Source organism: Nerophis lumbriciformis, linkage group LG16, assembly GCF_033978685.3.
Source record: "Nerophis lumbriciformis linkage group LG16, RoL_Nlum_v2.1, whole genome shotgun sequence".
Taxonomy (NCBI): domain Eukaryota; kingdom Metazoa; phylum Chordata; class Actinopteri; order Syngnathiformes; family Syngnathidae; genus Nerophis; species Nerophis lumbriciformis.
Window position 1 is genome coordinate 43,382,097 of NC_084563.2, and position 23,156 is coordinate 43,405,252.

A 23,156-nucleotide genomic window follows, 5' to 3' on the forward strand; every position below is an offset into this window, starting at 1 on the left:
GGGAAGCAATCCGCCATTTTCTCAAACACCGAGTCAAATCAGCTCTGTTATTTTCCGTTTTTTTCGACTGTTTTCCGTACCTTGGAGACATCATGCCTCGTCGGTGTGTTGTCGGAGGGTGTAACAACACCAACAGGGACGGATTCAAGTTGCACCAGTGGCCCAAAGATGCCAAAGTGGCAAGAAATTGGACGTTTGTTCCGCACACTTTACCGACGAAAGCTATGCTACGACAGAGATGGCAAGAATGTGTGGATATCCTGCAACACTCAAAGCAGATGCATTTCCAACGATAAAGTCAAAGAAATCTGCCGCCAGACCCCCATTGAATCTGCCGGAGTGTGTGAGCTATTCAGGGACAAAGGAACCTCGGTAGCACGGCAAGCAATGGCGGCGGTTTGTTCCCGCAGACGAGCGAGCCACCGAAGATGATCAAGAGAAAAATATCGACCCTAACTTCCCTGGCCTGCTGACATCAACTCCAAAACTGGACAGATCAGCTTTCAGGAAAAGAGCGCGGATGAGGGTATGTCTACAGAATATATTAATAGATGAAAATTGGGCTGTCTGCACTCTCAAAGTGCATGTTGTTGCCAAATGTATTTCATATGACCTAGTTCATAGTTGTTAGTTTCCTTTAATGCCAAACAAACACATACCAATCGTTTGGTTAGAAGGCGATCGGCGAATTCGTCCTCGCTTTCTCCCGTGTCGCTGGCTGTCGTGTCGTTTTCGTCGGTTTCGCTTGCATACGGTTCAAACCGATATGGCTCAATAGCTTCAGTTTCTTCTTCAATTTCGTTTTCGCTACCTGCCTCCACACTACAACCATCCGTTTCAATACATGCGTAATCTGTTGAATCGCTTAAACCGCTGAAATCAGAGTCTGAATCCGAGCTAATGTCGTTATACCTTGCTGTTCTTTCCGCCATGTTTGTTTGTGTTGGCTTCACTATGTGACGTCACAGGAAAATGGACGGGTGGTTAAAATCAGGCACTTTGAAGCTTTTTTTCGGGATATTGCGTAATAGGTAAAACTTTGAAAAATAAAATAAGCCACTGGGAACTGATTTTTAATGGTTTTAACCCTTCTGAAATTGTGATAAAAAAAAAAAAGTGAACGTGATACGACTTTTGAATGTCCAAATATTTGAATTTGATTTCTAAATGGAAAATTGGAGCAGATTACTAACAAAAACTGAGGTAACAAAGTACACCAGATAATAGACATCAATATACCGTCAATGTTCTCTCTTAGGCCATGTCTACACTAAGTCGTTAAACCCCTTAAAGCAATGTTTTTCAACCACTGTGCCGCGGCACACTAGTGTGCTGTGAGATACAATCTGGTGTGCCGTGGGAGATTATCTAGTTCAGGGGTCGGCAACCCGCGGCTCTAGAGCCGCATGTCTCTGGAGCTTTTTCAAAAATGTATGAAAAATGGAAAAAGATGAGGGGAAAAAATATATTTTTTGTTTTAATATGGTTTCTGTAGGAGGACAAACATGACACAAACCTCCCTAATTGTTACAAAGCACACTGTTTATATTAATCATGCTTCACTGATTCGAGTATTTGGCGAGCGCCGTTTTGTCCTACTAATTATGGCGGTCCTTGAACTCACCGTAGTTTGTTTACATATATAACTTTCTCCGACTTTCTAGGACGTGTTTTATGCCACTTCTTTTTCTGTCTCATTTTGTCCACCAAACTTTGAAGGTTGTGCATGAATGCACAAAGGTGAGTTTTGTAGATGTTATTGACTTGTGTGGAGTGCTAATCAGACATATTCGGTCACTGCATGACTGCAAGCTAATTGATGCTAACATGCTATTTAGGCTAGCTATATGTACATATTGCATCATTATGCCTCATTTGTAGCTATATTTGAGGTCATTTAGTTTCTTTTAAGTCCTCTTAATTCAATGTATATCTCATGACACACTATCTGTATGTAATATGGCTTTTAATTTTTTGCGGCTCCAGACAGATTTGTTTTTGTATTTTTGGTCCAATATGGCTCTTTCAACATTTTGGGTTGCCGACCCCTGATCTAGTTTCACCTATTTGGGTTAAAACTATTTTTTGCAAACCAGTAATTATAGTCTGCAAATGATGTGTTGTGTGCTGTCTAGAGCTCGGCAGAGTAACCGTGTAATACTCTTCCATATCAGTAGGTGGCGGCCGGTAGCTAATTGCTTTGTAGAGGTCGGAAACAGCGGGAGGCAGTGTGCAGGTAAAAATGCATTTAATGCTTAAACAAAAAATAAACAAAAGGTAAGTGTCCCTAAGAAAAGGCATTGAAGCTTAGAGAAGGCTACGTAGAACAAAACTAAAACTGAACTGGCTACAAAGTAAACAAAAACACAATGCTGGACGACAGCAAAGACTTACTGTTAGAGATGTCCGATAAATGCTTTAAAATGTAATATCGGAAATTATCGGTATCAACCTCCCTATTTTCCCGGGAGACTCACGAATTTCAGTGCCCCTCCCGAAAATCTCCCGAGGCAACCATTCTCCCGAATTTATCCCGATTTCCACCCGGACTACATTATTGGGGGCGTGCCTTAAAGGCACTGCCTTTAGCGTCCTCTACAACCTGTCGTCACGTCCGCTTTACCTCCTTACAAACAGCGTGCCAGCCCAGTCACATAACATATGCGCTTTAACACACATAAGTGAATGCAAATCATACTTGGTCAACAGCCTTACAGGTCACACTGAGGGTGGGTGTATAAACAACTTTAACACTGATACAAATATGCGCCACACTGTGAACCCACACCAAACAAGAATGACAAACACATTTCGGGAGAACATCCGCACCGTAACACAACATAAACACAACAGCACAAATACCCAGAACCCCTTGCAGCACTCCTGGTAAGAGTCTCTGTTGTCCCAGTTCTCCACAGGCCAATGGTAAAGCTTGACTGTCATCTTTCGGGAATGTAAACAATGAAACACCGGCTGTGTTTGTGTTGCTAAAGTCGGCCGCAATACACCGCTTCCCACCTACAGCTTTCTTCTTTGCTGTCTCCATTGTTCATTGAACAAATTGCAAAAGATTCACCAACACAGATGTCCAGAATACTGTGGAATTTTGCGATGAAAACAGACGACTTAATAGCTGGCCACCATGCTGTCCCAAAATGTCCTCTACAATCCGTGACGTCACGCGCTGACGTCATCATACCGAGATGTTTTCAGCAGGATATTTCGCGCAAAATTTAAAATTGCACTTTAGTAAGCTAACCCGGCCGTATTGGCATGTGTTGCAATGTTAAGATTTCATCATTGATGTATAAACTATCAGACTGCGTGGTCGGTAGTAGTGGGTTTCAGTAGGCCTTTACGTTATTGTGGCTCAATTTGCCTTAATTTGTTTTATGTTAATGTATTATTTAATATATATTATTGTTTTAGTTGCTTAAGAGATATTCCTGGCTCTGAATTTGCTCATTGCTATTTTTATGTTTGTGTGCATTATTTGTTGCCGTCATCATTAAACGAACAGGTTACTCATCAGTTACTCAGTACTTGAGTAGTTTTTTTTACAACATACATTTTACTTTTACTCAAGTAAATATTGGGAGAATATTTTTACTGCAACACAACAAACACTACAGAACAAATTCCCAGAATTCCCTGCAGCAACAACTCTTCCGGGACGCTACAATATAAACAAACGCCATTGGTGGATCTATACCTAACATCCACTTTGATTATACCAAGAACAGGAGTGTATCTAGTCGATACTACTATGATTAGATCGATATTTTTTAGCATCACAACATCTTTAGTTTTTTTTAAATGTATAATATGTTTATAAACTCAGGAAATATGTCCCTGGACACATGAAGACTTTGAATATGACCAATGTATGATCCTGTATTGATTGATTGAGACTTTTATTAGTAGGTTGCACAGTGCAGTACATATTCCGTACAATTGACCACTAAATGGTAACACCCCAATAAGTTTTTCAACTTGTTTAAATCGGGGTCCACGTTAATCAACTCATGGTACAACTACACCACAACATGGTGTAACTACTTGGTATCGGATTGATACCCAAATTTGTGGTATAATCCAAAACTAGGGATGTCCAAAAATATTGGCCGATAAATGCATTCAAATGTAATATCGGAAATTATCGGTATCGTTTTTTTTATTATCGGTATCGTTTGTTTTTTTAATTATTAAATCAACATAAAAAAACAAGATACACTTACAATTAGTGCACCAACCCAAAAAACCTCCTTCCCCCATTTACACTCATTCACACAAAAGGGTTGTTTCTTTCTGTTATTAATATTCTGGTTCCTACATTATATATCAATATATATCAATACAGTCTGCAAGGGATACAGTCCGTAAGCACACATGATTGTGCGTGCTGCTGCTCCACTAATAGTACTAACCTTTAACAGTTAATTTTACTCATTTTTATTAATTACTAGTTTCTATGTAACTGTTTTTATATTGTTTTACTTCCTTTTTTATTCAAGAAAATGTTTTTATTTTTATTTATTTTTTTAATTTTATAAAAAAAAAAATTTAAAGTACCTTATCTTCACCATACCTGGTTGTCCAAATTAGGCATAATAATGTGTTAATTCCACGACTGTATATATCGGTTGATATCGGTATCGGTAATTAAAGAGTTGGACAATATCGGAATATCGGATATCGGACATCCCTATCCAAAACTAATGTAAAGTATCTAACAGAAAAATAAGTGATTATTACATTTTAACAGAAGTGCAAATAGAACATGTTAACATAGAAAGTAAGCAGATATTAACAGTAAATCATACTTGCCAACCTTTAGACCTCCGATTTCGGGAGGTGGGGGGAGGGGCTAAAAGGGGAAGAGTATATTTACAGCTAGAATTCACCAAGTCAAGTATTTCATATATATATATATATATATATATATATATATATATATATATATATATATATATATATATATACATATACATACATACATATACATATATACACACAAGAAATACTTGACTTTCAGTGAATTCTAGCTATATATATTTTATTATTTATATATATATATATTTTATTATTTATATATATATATATATATATATATATATATATATATATATATATATATATATATATATATATATATATAAAATAAATACTTGAATTTCAGTGTTCATTTATTTACACATATACACACACATAACACTCATCTACTCATTGTTGAGTTAAGGGTTGAATTGTCCATCCTTGTTCTATTCTCTGTCACTATTTTTCGAACCATGCTGAACGCCCTCTCTGATGATGCATTGATGTGTGGCACACACAAAAGTGCTTTCATCAAATGCACTAGATGGCAGTATTGTCCTGTTTAAGAGTGTCACAACATTGCTGTTTACGGCAGACGAACTGCTTTACAATATACAAAAAAGTGACTGCTGTTGTTGTGTGTTGTTGCCACGCTGGGAGGACGTTAATGAAACTGCCTAACAATAAACCCACATAAGAAACCAAGCACACGCCCTCCATCATTCTATAGTTATAAACGTGATTGGGCAGGTACGCTTTTTTATATTGTGGAGGACCTGAGTCCGCCTGAATTTCGGGAGAAAATTTGTCCCGGGAGGTTTTCGGGAGAGGCGCTGAATTTCGGGAGTCTCCCGGAAAATCCGGGAGGGTTGGCAAGTATGCAGTAAATGAACAAGTAGATTAATAATTCATTTTCTAGGGACGGCGTGGCGAAGTTGGTAGAGTGGCCGTGCCAACAATCGGAGTGTTGCTGGTTACTGGGGTTCAATCCCCACCTTCTACCATCCCAGTCACGTCCGTTGTGTCCTTGGGCAAGACACTTCACCCCTTGCTCCTGATGGCTGCTGGTTAGCGCCTTGCATGGCAGCTCCCGCCATCAGTGTGTGAATGTGTGTGTGAATGGGTGAATGTGGTAATACTGTCAAAGCGCTTTGAATACCTTGAAGGTAGAAAAGCGCTATACAAGTATAACCCATTTATCATTTATCATTTACCACTTGTCCTTAATAATTTGGACAAAATAATAAAATGATAAATGACACAATATGTTACTGCATACGTCAGCAGACTAAATTAAGAGCCTTTGTTTGTTTACTTACTAATAAAAGATAAGTTGTATAGTATGTTCACTATTTTATTTAAGGACAAACTTGCAATAAGAAACATATGTTTAATGTACCCTAAGATTTGTTGTTAAAATAAAGCCAATAATGACATTTTTTGTCGGGACAACACTAGTCTAAACCCAAGGTTTTGTTCAATCCAAAATCCGCCCCTGGTACGTTTTGTCCCGCCTTAAGCAAGTGGTTCTCAATTAGTTTGTGTGTGAAATATTCTGTCAGCAGACATTTGACCCTCTGCCTATCAGCTTGGAGGAACATGGCTCAATGTTTTGCTTATGTATTCCACTTTGAGATTAATGTGAAGCAGATCGGACTTTCCTTCAAAAAACGCCCTGCGTGGTTATCAATGGAAGCTTTCAGCTGGGACCTTCCCTACACTAAAACATTGTGTCCTGTTGAGCTTGCACACAGTAGCTATTGATGTGTCCCATGTAACGTTCTTTCTATGGTTCTTTTATATTCACCAGTGACTCCGAGACCTGTGGTGGTTTACACAAGGTGTCAGCTTACGGCTTAAGGCCTGAACATAATTATGATATCAGTAAGAAAGAAGTAATGGGTTGAACGGCAAAATAGACACAGCAAATATAAAACTTCAAGACAAAAAAAAAGCTTGTTGTGTTTTTGAAACTGCACCAATTTCACCAGCATTTTCAACAAACTTGAAGTGTTCTGTCCAGAGGATTATTTGCGATCTGTACGTTTTCAGAATGTGCTTGTTCTATTTTTGAGCCAAAGTAAAAACAACCTGAAGTTGTCTTTATTTTTAAGTTATCATGCCATTATTTTAACCATTCTGGTCCACTTGGGAATAGATTTTTGAGCTAAAATGAGTTTGACACCCCTGGCTTACATGTTACTGTACGTACAAACCCCATTTCCATACGAGTCGGGAAATTGTGTTAGATGTAAATATAAATGGAATACAATGATTTGCAAATCATTTTCAACCCATATTCAGTTGAATATGCTACAAAGACAACATATTTGATGTTCAAACTGATAAACATTTTTTTTTTTTGTGCTAATCATTAACTTTAGAATTTGATACCAGCAACACGTGACAAAGAAGTTGGGAAAGGTGGCAATAAATACTGATAAAGTTGAGGAATGCTCATCAAACACTTATTTGGAACATCCCACAGGTGTGCAGGCTAATTGGGAACAGGTGGGTGCCATGATTGGGTATAAAAGTAGATTCCATGAAATGCTCAGTCATTCACAAACAAGGATGGGGCGAGGGTCACCACTTTGTCAACAAATGCGTGAGCAAATTGTTGAACAGTTTAAGAACAACATTTCTCAACCAGCTATTGCAAGGAATTTAGGGATTTCGCCATCTACGGTCCGTAATATCATCAAAGGGTTCAGAGAATCTGGAGAAATCACTACACTTAAGCAGCTACGCCCGTGACCTTCGATCCCTCAGGCTGTACTGCCTCAACAAGAGACATCAGTGTGTAAAGGATATCACCACATGGGCTCAGGAACACTTCAGAAACCCACTGTCAGTAACTACAGTTGGTCGCTACATCTGTAAGTGGAAGTTAAAACTCTCCTATACAAGGCGAAAACCGTTTATCAACAACACCCAGAAACGCCGCCGGCTTCGCTGGGCCTGAGCTCATCTAAGATGGACTGATGCAAAGTGAAAAAGTGTTCTGTGGTCTGACGAGTCCACATTTCAAATTGTTTTTGGAAACTGTGGACGTCGTGTCCTCCGGACCAAAGAGGAAAAGAACCATCCGGATTGTTATAGGCGCAAAGTGTAAAAGCCAGCATGTGTGATGGTATGGGGGTGTATTAGTGCCCAAGACATGGGTAACTTACACATCTGTGAAGGCGCCATTAATGCTGAAAGGTACATACAGGTTTTGGAGCAACATATGTTGCCATCCAAGCAACGTTACCATGGACGCCCCTGCTTATTTCAACAAGACAATGCCAAGCCACATGTTTCATCAACGTGGCTTCATACTAAAAGAGTGCGGGTACTAGATTGGCCTGCCTGTAGTCCAGACATTAGACATACAATCTCACATGTTCAAAATAGTTCAGCAGCGATGGGATGCCAAAAAAAGCATGTAGTGACATGTGGTGCATTTCAGAGTCGTAGAGGATTACCTGTAGGTCAAAGAACTTGCTGTATCTTCTGTATATGACGTGGGAGGTATTGTCAGAGTAGGTGACATTGATCAGATATACCTGCCGAGGAGAAGAGATGAGCAAAATTAAAAGCAATGCAAGATCTTTTTTTGGAATCAAATCGAACAAACTGTGTGGTTTGTTTTAAAATTCAGGCCTTTAATCCCAGGAACACCACACCTACCGTCAAGCATGGTGGTGGTAGTATTATGCTCTGGGCCTGTTTTGCTGCCAATGGAAATTGTGCTTTACAGAAAGAAGTGACACATTTGGGCAAAAAAAAATTTAAATGTTTTTTTTATTTTTATTTTTTATTTTTTTAAACAATTTAAAACAATTTTAAAAATTAAATTTTTTTTTTAATTTTTCTCTTATTTTTTTGTGAAGAGTGATTGGAGCACATACTTGTTGGTCACAAAAAACATTCAATAAAGTTTGGTTCTTTTATGAATTTATTATGGGTCTACTGAAAATGTGAGCAAATGTGCTGGGTCAAAAGTATACATACAGCAATGTTAATATTTGCATACATGTCCCTTGGCAAGTTTCACTGCAATAAGGCGCTTTTGGTAGCCATCCACAAGCTTCTGCTTGAATAATTGACCACTCCTCTTGACAAAATTGGTGTAGTTCAGCTAAATGTGTTGGTTTTCTGACATGGACTTGTTTCTTCAGCATTGTCCAACTTGCCAAGGGACATGTAACATCTGACATCACATGGACAAAGATAAGACCTTCTGGAGGAAAGTTCTGTGGTCAGATGAAATAAAAGTTGAGCTGTTCGGCCACAATACCCGGCAATATGTTTGGAGGAGAAAAGGTGAGGCCTTTAATCCCAGGAACACCAAGCCTACCGTCAAGCATGGTGGTGGTAGTATTATGCTCTGGGCCTGTTTTGCTGCCAATGGAAATGGTGCTTTACAGAAAGAAGTGACACATTTGGGCAAAAACATTTTTTTAATTTATTTATTTTTTTAATTTATTTATATTTAATTTTATTTTTTAAAACAATTTAAAACAATTAAAAAAAAAAATTAAATTTTAAATTTTTCTCTTATTTTTTTGTGATTTAGTGATTGGGGCACATACTTATTGGTCACAAAAAACATTCATGAAGTTTGATTATTTTATGAATTTATTATGAGTCTACTGAAAATGTGAGCAAATGTGCTGGGTCAAAAGTATACATACAGCAATGTTAATATTTGCTTACATGTCCCTTGGCAAGTTTCACTGCAATAAGGTGCTTTTGGTAGCCATCCACAAGCTTCTGCTTGAATTTTTGACCACTCCCCTTGACAAAATTGGTGCAGTTCAGCTAAATGTGTTGGTTTTCTGACATGGACTTGTTTCTTCAGCATTGTCCAACTTGCCAAGGGACATGTAACATCTGACATCACATGGACAAAGATAAGACCTTCTGGATGAAAGTTCTGTGGTCAGATTAAATAAAAATTGAGCTGTTCGGCCACAATACCCAGCAATATGTTTGGAGGAGAAAAGGTGAGGCCTTTAATCCCAGGAACACCATGCCTACCGTCAAGCATGGTGGTGGTAGTATTATGCTCTGGGCCTGTTTTTCTGCCAATGGGACTGGTGCTTTACAGAGAGTAAATGAGACAATGAAAAAGGTGTATTACCTCCAAATTCTGCCCTCTCCCCTCCCTAGATGAACTGTACAGTGCCAGGTGCCTCAAAATGGCCCAAAACATCATAAGATCGACATCCATTGCATTCGGTCTCCCCTAGAAGGGGGCGGTTACCAAATATGCGGTCCTCCCCAAGGTTTCTCATAGTCATTCACATCGACGTCCCACTGGGGTGAGTTTTTCCCTTGCCCTTATGTGGGCTCTGTACCGAGGATGCCGTTGTGGCTTGTGCAGCCCTTTGAGACACTTCTGATTTAGGGCTATATAAATAAACATTGATTGATTGATTGATAGATAGATAGATAAGGGACCCACCTCACCCCGGACATAAACTTTTTGAACTGCTGCCCTCGGGCAGGAGATACAGGACAATAAATGCCGGACAAACAGATTTAAGAACACTTGTGTCGCTGAACACAAGACAATAATGTGCATGTGAGCTTTGTGCTTGGTATTTTTACGTATTTTTCATCTGTTTTTCTTATGTTTTTTATGTGTCATTATAAATTGTTATGTTAGATCCATAGTGGATCTAACATAATAGTGAGAGTCCAGTCCATAGTGGATCTAACATAACAGTGAGAGTCCAGTCCATTGTGGATCTAACATAACAGTGAGAGTCCAGTCCATTGTGGATCTAACATAATAGTGAGAGTCCAGTCCATAGTGGATCTAACATAATAGTGAGAGTCCAGTCCATAGTGGATCTAACATAATAGTGAGAGTCCAGTCCATAGTGGATCTAACATAATAGTGAGAGTCCAGTCCATAGTGGATCTAACATAATAGCGAGAGTCCAGTCCATAGTGGATTTAACAAAGATATATTCTATTCTATTCTAAATTCTTCAGGACAACCTAAAATAATCAGCCCGGAGGTTGGGTCTTGGGCACAGTTGGGTGTTCCAACAGGACAATGACCCCAAACACATGTCAAAAGTGGTAAAGGAATGGCTAAATCAGGTTAGAATTAAGGTTTTAGAATGGCCTTCCCAAAGTCCTGACTTAAACGTGTGGACAATGCTGAAGAAACAAGTCCATGTCAGAAAACCACCACATTTATTTAGCTGAACTGCACCAATTTTGTCAAGAGGAGTGGTCAAAAATTCAAGCAGAAGCTTGTGGATGGCTACCAAAAGCGTCTTATTGCAGTGAAACTTGCCAAAAGACATGTAACCAAATATTAACATTGCTGTATGTATACTTTTGACCCAGCACATTTGCTCACATTTTCAGTAGACCCATACTAAATTCATAAAAGAACCAAACTTCATGAATGTTTTTTGTGACCAACAAGTATGTGCTCCAATCACTCTATCACAAAAAAATAGTTGTAGAAGTTATTAGAAACTCAAGACAGCCATGACATTATGTTCTTTACAACTGTATGTAAACTTTTGACCACGACTGTATTTAAATACTGTTTAGAACGCAGAGCCACAGCTTTTGCTCTGGTTAAAAATGCCCAAATGTGTCACTTCTTTCTGTAGAAGAGTCTATAAATGTTTTCAAATGAGAACAAGGTTGAAACAGAAAACTATTCTTCTGGGGGTTTAATGTCCTAGAAAAGGAGGAAAAAGACCTTGTACATTTTTCTGCCAATGAGAAAAACAAGAGGTTGAAGCTCTTTTTGTTCAACATGTTCCAAATCAAAAGAGGAAATTGTGAATGATATTACCACAACAAATCGTACCTTTGATTATTCCATTATGTTCATCTTCAGTTACAATGAATGACATTAGCTGATTTTCTCCTCAAAATAAGTTTGCCTTGAATAGTAGCAATTACAATAGCGCATATAACATACAGTGTGATATAGGAACTTACAGTTTTGAAGGTAAAAACAGGCACAAAGTGAGCGAGTTTTCAAGCGAAGAGAGCAAAAGAACGCCGTACTAGGTTGGGCAGAGAATGTGGGTTAGCCACTAAATGCTGCAAACCCCGCCTAAACTACTATATTTAAAGCACCATACGAAACGGACACTCTCCATCCTGTAGTCTCAGACTATGAGAGCACAAATGATTTGCCTAGAAAAAGTCATTCGGTAGATTGGATTTTTCTGTTTGGAAACATTTCACATGGAACATGGAGTCTATTGCAGCTGACTTGGGGCCACTTTGCACATGAAAACATACGACAATTCACACTCACTCACTTTTGGCCTGGAGAAGGCAGGGTCGGTAAAAAAAAAAAAAAATCTGGAAATGTGCGTCCTTTCTGATTTCAATGCGTAAAAAGACACAAAAAGTGCGTTAGCGACAACAATCTTGGATACATTTGGACCACCACAGTAACATTTTGCGTTATTTAAAAAATATATTTTATTTGACGATATCTGCTTAGGGATGTCCCAATCCAGGTTTACGCACTTCCGATCGATACCGATATTGTTTTTGCATTTCCGATCCGATACTGACCGATACTGGCCTATCCGAGCATGTATTAAAGTTTAAAGTTATTTAGCCTACTTAGTTGTCAGAATCACGTTGAAAAGGGTTTTAGAACTCTTGATAACAACTAGCCAGCTGAATTAGGGGAGTTTGAATAATACACAATGGTTGGTAACAAGAAACTGACCTGTTTATTCAAGGATAAACACAAAATAGACAAAATTATACATGACAAACAGAAATGGCATCATTGAACTAGGGCTGGGCGATATGGCCTTTTTTTTAAATATTGCGATACACAATATATATCTCGATATTTTGCCTTAGCCTTGAATGAACACTTGATGCATATAATCACAGCAGTATGATGATTCTATGTGTTTTGATTGATTGATTGAGACTTTTATTAGTAGGTTGCACAGTGAAGTACATATTTCGTACAATTGACCACTAAATGGTAACACCCCAATAAGTTTTTCAACTTGTTTAAGTCGGGGTCCACTTAAATTGATTCATGATACAGATATATACTATCAGATATATACTATCATCATAATACAGTCATCACACAAGATAATCACATTGAATTATTTACATTATTTATAATCCAGGGTGTGGAGGGGGGCGCCGGATGTAAGTGTCAAAAAGACAGCCAAAAGAGTTTGATATGAGAATAAATCTAAAGTTAAAATATAGGGTAGAAATGCACCCATTTGCAGGAAATGTAGTCTTGATTTTCCAAATTTTCTTTCAAGGCTTGCATGTCTACATTAAAACATTCTTCTTCATACTGCATTAATATATGCTACTTTTAAACTTTCATGCAGAGAAGGAAATCACAACTAAAAAAAAATCACTAATTTTTTCATACGGTGTTGATGTGGAAATGTTTGCCTCTGCATTTTGATGGTGTGGACGTGTGGCACCGAATGGAGATAAGCGTCTCGACAGACGTCACAATATTTGAACAATGATGACGAAAACTGTTTTCTCTGTTGAGTCCGTGTGTCGAAAATGGTTATGCGCTTATTTTTTTATTTGATTTTGTGCGTGGCATAGATTTGCTATGCGCAGAGGACGCTTAAACAGTGCGCAATTGCACAGGCGCGCACCTTAGAGGGAGCGTTGCTCGCACGGCTGCGCTAGCATCACAGCTAACGTTAGCCATGCTGCTACCTCTCTGCTCGGGGAGGACGTATACGTATGTGACGTATGACGTGACAGTATGTGACGTATGTCGTGACAGTATGTGACGTGTGTAAGAAGGTGCGCTTGCTGTCTGTGAGAGGGAGACACAGGAAAGTGTGAGAAGAGGCTGTCGTGTAATGCCAGCAGCTAAAAGCAATTGCGTGAGAATTCACAGACCTGTGGATGTGTTGAAGGTGTGCTGGAAAATGCGGAACGGAAATTACGGAGCAGCAGAAAAGTGGAATGTATTATTTAAATCGGTGCGTTGGAAAACACGGACCGGAGTGTGGCGCATATTTGTAACAGTGTTAAAGTTGTTTAGACGGCCACCCTCAGTGTGACCTGTATGGCTGTTGACCAAGTATGCGTGGCATTCACTTGTGTGTGTGAAAAGCCGTAGATATTATGTGACTGGGCCGGCACGCAAAGGCAGTGCCTTTAAGGTTTATTAGCGCTCTGTACTTCTCCCTACGTCCGTGTACACAGCGGCGTTTAAAAAAGTCATACATTTCACTTTTTGAAACCGATACCGATAATTTTGAAACCGATAATTTCCGATATTACATTATAAAGCATTTATCGCCCGATAATATCGGCAGTCTGATATTATCGAACATCTCTAATCAAAATCAATGTGTTTATGAATTATTGACCTATCCAAGGCTACGATTACTTCACATCAAATATTCCACTTTGAAAAATATTTTTTGTGGAAGATTTTGCATATTTTGTGTGTTTGCCATTAAAAAAAAAAAGTTTACTTTGACAAAAAGGGCAGAAAACAAACTAACAAAAAAAATCTTAGAATTAGAGATGTCCGATAATATCTGGCTGCCGATTTTATCGGCCGATAAATGCTTTAAAATGTAATATCGGAAATTATCGGTATCGGTTTCAAAAAGTAAAATTTATAACTTTTGAAAACGCCACTGTATGGAGTGGTACACGGACGTAGGGAGAAGTACAGAGCGCCAATAAACCTTAAAGGCACTGCCTTTGCGTGTCGGCCCAATCACGTAATATCTACGGCTTTTCACACACACAAGTGAATGCCTCGCATACTTGGTCAACAGCCATACAGGTCACACTGAGGGTGGCCGTATAAACAACTTTAACACTGTTACAAATATGCGCCACACTGTGAACCCACACCAAACAGGAATGACAAACACGTTTCGGGAGAACATCCGCACCGTAACACAACTTAAACACAACAGAACAAATACCCAGAACCCCCTGCAGCACTAACTCTTCCAGGACGCTACAATATACACCCCACTATACCCCCCCCCCCCACCCCCAACCCCGCCCACCTCATGCTCTCTCAGGGAGAGCATGTCCCAAATTCCAAGCTGCTGTTTTGAGGCATGTTAAAAGAAATAATGCACTTTGTGACTTCAATAATAAATATGGCAGTGCCATGTTGGCATTTTTTTTCTATAACTTGAGTTGATTTATTTTGGAAAACCTTGTTACATTGTTTAATGCATCCAGCGGGGCATCACAACAAAATGAGGCATAATAATGTGTTAATTCCACGACTGTATATATCAGTATCGGTTGATATCGGAATCGGTAATTAAGAGTTGGACAATATCGGAATATCGGCAAAAAAGCCAAATATTGGACATCTCTACTTAGAATTGACAGATAGATCTGAAGTTGATGTAGTTGATGTAGAGATTTAAGCGTCAAATATAAAATGTATGTATGCCCTGGCACACCATTATCATCATTTCATGACTGAAGCAAAAACTTTACACTTTTATACTGTAATAAATACACCTACAACTTATTAAATACAAATATTGAAAAACTACCAGCAACGGTTTTTTTTTTTGGTTTTTTTAAATTAAATCAACATAAAAAACACAAGATACACTTACAATTAGTGCACCAACCCAAAAAACCTCCCTCCCCCATTTACACTCATTCACACAAAAGGGTTGTTTCTTTCTGTTATTAATATTCTGGTTCCTACATTATATATCAATATATATCAATACAGTCTGCAAGGGATACAGTCCGTAAGCACACATGATTGTGCGTGCTGCTGGTCCACTAATAGTACTAACCTTTAAAGGGGAACATTATCACAATTTCAGAATGGTTAAAACCATTAAAAATCAGTTCCCAGTGGCTTATTATATTTTTCAGAGTTGTTTTCAAAATTTACCCATCACGCAATACCCCTAAAAAAAGCTTTAAAGTGCCTGATTTTAACCACCTGTCCATTTTCCTGTGACGTCACATAGTGAAGCCAACATAAACAAACAAAGCGGAAAGAACAGCAAGCTATAGCGACATTAGCTCGGATTCAGACTCGGATTTCAGCGGCTTAAGCGATTCAACAGATTACGACTGTATTGAAACGGATGGTTGTAGTGTGGAGGCAGGTAGTGAAAACGAAATTGAAGAAGAAACTGAAGCTATTGAGCCATATCGGTTTGAACCGTATGCAAGCGAAAACGACGAAAACGACACGACAGCCAGCGACACGGGAGAAAGCGAGGACGAATTCGGCGATCGCCTTCTAACCAACGATTGGTATGTGTTTGTTTGGCATTAAAGGAAACTAACAACTATGAACTAGGTTTACAGCATATGAAATACATTTGGCAACAACATGCACTTTGAGAGTGCAGACAGCCCAATTTTCATCTATTAATATATTCTGTAGACATACCCTCATGTCAGCAGGCCAGGGAAGCCAGGGTCGATATTCTTCTCTTGATCATCTTCGGTGGCATAAGGGACGGTGTGAGCCAAGACATCCAGGGGGTTTAGCTCGCTCGTCTGCGGGAACAAACTGCCGCCATTGCTTGCCGTGCTACCGAGGTCCTTTGTCCCTGAATTGCTCACACACTCCGGCAGATTCAATGGGGGTCTGGCGGCAGATTTCTTTGACTTTATCGTTGGAAATGCATCTGCTTTGAGTGTCGCAGGATATCCACACATTCTTGCCATCTCTGTCGTAGCATAGCTTTCGTCGGTAAAGTGTGCGGAACAAACGTCCAATTTCTTGCCACTTTCGCATCTTTGGGCCACTGGTGCAACTTGAATCCGTCCCTGTTCGTGTTGTTACACCCTCCGACAACACACCGACGAGGCATGATGTCTCCAAGGTACGGAAAACAGTCGAAAAAAACGGAAAATAACAGAGCTGATTTGACTCGGTGTTTGAGAAAATGGCGGATTGCTTCCCGATGTGACGCCATCGCTCTGAGAGCGAATATTAGAAAGGCGTTTAATTCGCCAAAATTCACCCATTTAGAGTTCGGAAATCGGTTAAAAAAATATATGGTCTTTTTTCTGCCACATCAAGGTATATATTGACGCTTACATAGGTCTGGTGATAATGTTCCCCTTTAACAGTTAATTTTACTAATTTTTATTAATTACTAGTTTCTATGTAACTGTTTTTATATTGTTTTACTTTTTTTAATCAAGAAAATGTTTTTAATTTATTTATCTTATTTTATTTTATTATTATTTTTAAAGTACCTTATCTTCACCATACCTGGTTGTCCAAATTAGGCATAATAATGTGTTAATTCCACGACTGCATATATCGATATCGGTAATTAAAGAGTTGGACAATATCGGAATATCAGCAAAAAGCCATTATCGGACATCCCTACTTGTTATAAATTAGTCTTAAAAACTTGGGAAAGTTGGATGGGGCCCCCTTTAAAGTCCTAAAGGGGTAAGCCTCCCTAAGCTGTGGCTCAGTCATTTATAGACCAACACATATTTTTAGTGGGGAGCAGCTTGCTGAAGAGACGTGTGGTGCCAAATAACAATTTTGTACAGCAGAAGACTCTTTAAAAAAAAAAAAAAAAAAAAAAAAAGTACTTGTAAGGAAACTACAAACAAACCTTCCTCACAATGTTATCACCGTCCCATGCAACAACAACAAGAAAAAAAAGAGTAACATTCACAGAAACCTCCTGTGATATGTTAGCGGTCACACTCTATATGCTCCTTTCACAAACATTACAAATGAGATTGAATGAATACCACAGAGTGTGCTCCTGTTTTCGCTCCATTCCCTCTCTCTATTTTTGCACAGTGAACAGCCTTATCTCAGGGGAGCTGCTGGCTTGGGAAACTAGGCCACAAATGGGCCTGCTCAAAGTCCACAACGGAACTCTGCCAGAAGCTCCTGTTATATCTAATAGATGACGGTAGGTCGTGAGTTCACAACCCGGCCGAGTCATACCAAAGACTATAAAAATGGGACCCATTGCCTCCCTGCTTGGCACTCAGCATCAAGGGTTGGAATTGGGGGTTGAATCACCAAAATATGATTCCTGGGCGCGGCCACCGATGCTGCTCACTACTCCCCTCACCTCCCAGGGGGTGATCAAGGGTGATGGGTCAAATGCAGAGAATACATTCGCCACACCTAGTGTGTGTGTGTGAAACTTTAACTTTCTGCCTTGGTTTACAGAGTCAGATTAATGTAAATGTTTCATTACTGTCACGCTTAAAACATTTTTTTTTAAATCTATCGTTCATGTCAAGAAACGATATATTTGCTTTGTTCTTGGTTGTCACCAGCCTTCAGTCTTTTGATCAAACATTAAAGGCCTACTGAAACCCACTACTACCAACCACGCAGTCTGATAGTTTATATATCAATGATGAAATCTTAACATTGCAACACATGCCAATAGCTTACTAAAGTGCAATTTTAAATTTTGCGCGAAATATCCTATTTAAAACGTCTCGGTATGATGACGTCGCGGATTGTAGAGGACATTTTGGGACAGCATGGTGGCCAGCTATTAAGTCGTCTGTTTTCGTCGCAAAATTCCACAGTGTTCTGGACATCTGTGTTGGTGAATCTTTTGCAATTTGTTCAATGAACAATGGAGACAGCAAAGAAGAAAGCTGTAGGTGGGAAGCGGTGTATTGCGGGCGGCAACACAAACACGGCCGGTGTTTCATTGTTTACATTCGGTCGGTGTTTCATTGTTTACATTCCCGGAAGATGACAGTCAATCTTTACCATTGGCCTGTGGAGAACTGGGACAACAGAGACTCTTACCAGGAGGACTTTGAGTTGGATACGCAGACGTGGTACCGTGAGTACGCTTCCAAACATTGCCCGTACGTGCGTGCCGCTATGTGCATGTCACGTACGTAACTTTGGGGAAATATATGTGCTGTATGAACTTTGGGGAGGTGAACGGTACTTTGGGCTGTGGGATTGAGTGTGTTGTGCAGGTGTTTGAGTTGTATTGGCGGGTTATATGGACGGGAGGCAGGAGGTGTTTGTTATGCGGGATTAATTTGTGGCATATTAAATATAAGTCTGGTTGTGTTGTGGCTAATAGAGTATATATATGTCTTGTGTTTATTTACTGTTTTAGTCATTCCCAGCTGAATATCAGGTCCCACCCGCCTCTCACAGCATCTTCCCTATCTGAATCACTCCCACTGCCCTCTAGTCCTTCACTCTCACTTTCCTCATCCACAAATCTTTCATCCTCGCTCAAATTAATGGGGAAATCGTCACTTTCTCGGTCCGAATCGCTCTCGCTGCTGGTGGCCATGATTGTAAACAATGTGCGGATGTGAGGAGCTCCACAACCTGTGACGTCACGCTACTCGTCTGCTACTTCCGGTACAGGCAAGGCTTTTTTATCAGCGACCAAAAGTTGCCAACTTTATCGTCGATGTTCTCTACTAAATCCTTTCAGCATAAATAGGGTAATATCGCGAAATGATCAAGTATGACACATAGAATGGACCTGCTATCCCAGTTTAAATAAGAAAATCGCATTTCAGTAGGCCTTTAACAATGTAAAACAAAAATGAAATTACAACTAAACTAAGAAAGAATCAACAGAAGAACATTCATTAATAATTCTGATCATAATTTGCATTTTTTTAAATCACTTTGTTTGTCTCCCACCACGTTATTTATTCCTCCACTTACGGCATTCATCGTAATCAGTTATGAAAATGAGCCAATGATGTCATCTGCCAACTTCTAGCAGCTTTTATGAGAGCCAGTAGCTACTTTCCTTACTAAGGAGCAGACTCTTCTTCCTGAGGAAGCTCAGGTCCTTTCAATCATTAACTTTAGAATTTGATGCCAGCAACACGTGACAAAGAAGTTGGGAAAGGTGGCAATAAATACTGATAAAGTTGAGGAATGCTCATCAAACACTTATTTGGAACATCCCACAGGTGTGCAGGCTAATTGGGAACAGGTGGGTGCCATGATTGGGTATAAAAACAGCTTCCCAAAAAAATGCTCAGTCTTTTACAAGAAAGGATGGGGCGAGGTACACCCCTTTGTCCACAACTGCGTGAGCAAATAGTCAAACAGTTTAAGAACAATGTGTCTCAAAGTGCAATTGCAAGGAATTTAGGGATTTCAACATCTACGGTCCATAATATCATCAAAAGGTTCAGAGAATCTGGAGAAATCACTCCACCTAAGCGGCATGGCCGGAAACCAACATTGAATGACCGTGACCTTCGATCCCTCAGACGGCACTGTATCAAAAACCGACATCAATCTCTAAAAAGGATATCACCACATGGGCTCAGGAACACTTCAGAAAACCACTGTCACTAAATACAGTTGGTCGCTACATCTGTAAGTGCAAGTTAAAGCTCTACTATGCAAAGCGAAAGCCATTTATCAACAACATCCAGAAACGCCGTCGGCTTCGCTGGGCCTGAGCTCATCTAAGATGGACTCATGCAAAGTGGAAAAGTGTTCTGTGGTCTGACGAGTCCACATTTCAAATTGTTTCTGGAAATATTCGACATCGTGTCATCCGGACCAAAGGGGAAGCGAACCATCCAGACTGTTATCGACGCAAAGTTGAAAAGCCAGCATCTGTGATGGTATGGGGGTGTATTAGTGCCCAAGGCATGGGTAACTTACACATCGGTGATGGCACTATTAATGCTGAAAAGGTACATACAGGTTTTGGAACAACATATGCTGCCATCTAAGCACCGTCTTTTTCATTGATGCTCCTGCTTATTTCAGGGAAACAATGCCAAGCCACATTCAGCACGTGTTACAACAGTGTGGCTTCGTAAAAAAAAAGAGTGCGGGTACATTCCTGGCCCGCCTGCAGTCCAGACCTGTCTCCCATCGAAAATATGTGGCGCATTATGAAGCGTAAAATACGACAGCGGAGACCTCGGACTGTTGAACGACTGAAGCTTTACATAAAACAAGAATGGGAAAGAATTCCACTTTCAAAGCTTCAACAATTAGTTTCCTCAGTTCCCAATCGTTTATTGGGTGTTGTTAAAAGAAAAGGTGATGTAACACAGTGGTGAACATGCCCTTTCCCAACTACTTTGGCACGTGTTGCAGCCATGAAATTCTAAGTTAATTATTATTTTCAAAAAAAAAATAAAGTTTGAGTTTGAACATCAAGTATCTTGTCTTTGTAGTGCATTCAACTGAATATGGGTTGAAAAGGATTTGCAAATCATTGTATTCCGTTTATATTATCGTTCAGTCGATCGCAGCATCAAGCAAACAATCTGAAAATTCCCGTCGTATTAATTCCTAGATATGGTCGAAACTATTTAAAGTGCACTACGTATAATAAACGCAACATTATTAATATTTCTACTACGGATAATTTAAACAAAAACTCGTCAAAACAGCCCAATACTTATAATATGGGCTTTTTAAACATAAGATCATTGTCTCCCAAAACGTTATTAGTTAATGAGGTCATTAGAGACAACAATCTTAACGTCATTGGTCTTAGCGAAACCTGGCTCAAACCAGATGAATTTTTTGCCCTAAATGAGGCATCTCCTCCTAACTATACGAATGCGCATATTGCCCGTCCCCTTAAAAGGGTTGGGGGGGTCGCACTAATATACAATGAAAACTTTAACCTTACCCCTAACCTAAATAATAAATACAAATCGTTTGAGGTGCTTACTATGAGGTCTGTCGCACCGCTGCCTCTCGATATGGCTGTTATCTACCGCCCCCCAGGGCCCTACTCGGACTTTATTAATGAAATCTCAGAGTTCGTTGCTGATCTAGTGACGCACGCAGACAATATAATCATAATGCATAAGGGACGGCGTGGCGCAGTGGGAGAGTGGCCGTACGCAACCCAAGGGTCCCTGGCTCAATCCCCACCAAGTACCAACCTCGTCATGTCTGTTGTGTCCTGAGCAAGACACTTCACCCTTGCTCCTGATGGGTGCTGGTTGGCGCCTTGCATGGTAGCTCCCTCCATCAGTGTGTGAATGTGTGTGTGAATGGGTAAATGTGGAAGTAGTGTCAAAGCGCTTTGAGTACCTTGAAGGTAGAAAAGCGCTATACAAGTACAACCCATTTATCATTTATTTATTTATAATGGGGGACTTTAATATCCATATGAATACCCCATCGGACCCTCAGTGCGTGGCGCTCCAGACTATAATTGATAGCTGTGGTCTTACACAAATAATAAATGAACCTACGCATCGCAACGGCAATACGATAGATCTAGTGCTGGTCAGGGGTGTCACCACCTCCAAAGTTATGGTACTCCCGTATACTAAAGTAATGTCCGATCATTACCTTATAAAATTCGAAGTTCTGACTCATTGTCAACAAACTAATAATAATAATAATAACTGCTATAGCAGCCGCAACATTAATGCTGCCACAACGATGACTCTTGCTGACCTACTGCCTTCGGTAATGGCACCATTCCCAAATTATGTCGGCTCTATTGATAACCTCACTAACAACTTTGACAATGCCCTGCGCAAAACCATTGATAGTATAGCACCGCTAAAACAAAAAAGGGCCCCTAAAAGGCGCACCCCATGGTTTACAGAGGAAACCAGAGCTCATAAATTATCATGTAGAAAGTTGGAACGCAAATGGCGCGCGACCAAGCTTGAGGTTTTCCATCAAGCATGGAGTGATAGTTTAATATCGTATAAACGCATGCTTACCTTAGCTAAAGCTAAATATTACTCAAATCTCATCCGCCTCAACAAAAACGACCCTAAATTTTTGTTTAGTACAGTAGCATCGCTAACCCAACAGGGGACTCCTCCCAATAGCTCCACCCACTCGGCAGATGACTTTATGAATTTCTTTAATAAGAAAATTGAACTCATTAGAAAGGAGATTAAAGACAACGCATCCCAGCTACAACTGGGTTCTATGAACACAGATACAACTGTATCTACGACGGATACTGCAATACAAAATAGTCTCTCTCTTTTTGATGAAATAACATTAGAGGAACTATTACAGCGTGTAAGTGGAATAAAACAAACATGTTTACTTGACCCACTTCCTGGGAAACTTATCAAGGAGCTTTTTGTATTATTAGGTCCATCAGTGCTAAATATTATAAACTTATCACTTTCCTCTGGCACTGTTCCCCTAGCATTCAAGAAAGCGGTTATTCATCCTCTGCTCAAAAGACCTAACCTTGATCCTGACCTCATGGTAAACTACCGACCGGTGTCCCACCTTCCCTTTATTTTGAAAATCCTCGAAAAAATTGTCGCACAGCAGCTAAATGAACACTTAGTGTCTAACAATCTCTGTGAACCTTTTCAATCCGGTTTCAGGGCAAATCACTCTACGGAGACAGCCCTCGCAAAAATGACTA

The 23,156-nt window shown here is 39.7% G+C and overlaps 1 protein-coding gene across 4 annotated transcripts in view; it reads right to left on the reverse strand.

Moving 5' to 3' along the window:
- The window catches only part of LOC133617274 (SH3 and PX domain-containing protein 2A-like), a 339,411-nt gene that overhangs the window by 282,012 nt on the left and 34,243 nt on the right, over positions 1-23,156 (reverse strand). For all 4 annotated transcript variants that reach the window (XR_012050910.1, XM_061977175.2, XM_061977176.2 and 1 more), the window contains one exon: positions 8,283-8,363. Coding sequence is in view for 3 of the 4 variants with exons in the window: in XM_061977175.2 (XP_061833159.2) it covers positions 8,283-8,363 (81 nt within the window). In the remaining variant the exon portion in view is untranslated. The remainder of the gene's footprint in view (positions 1-8,282; positions 8,364-23,156) is intronic.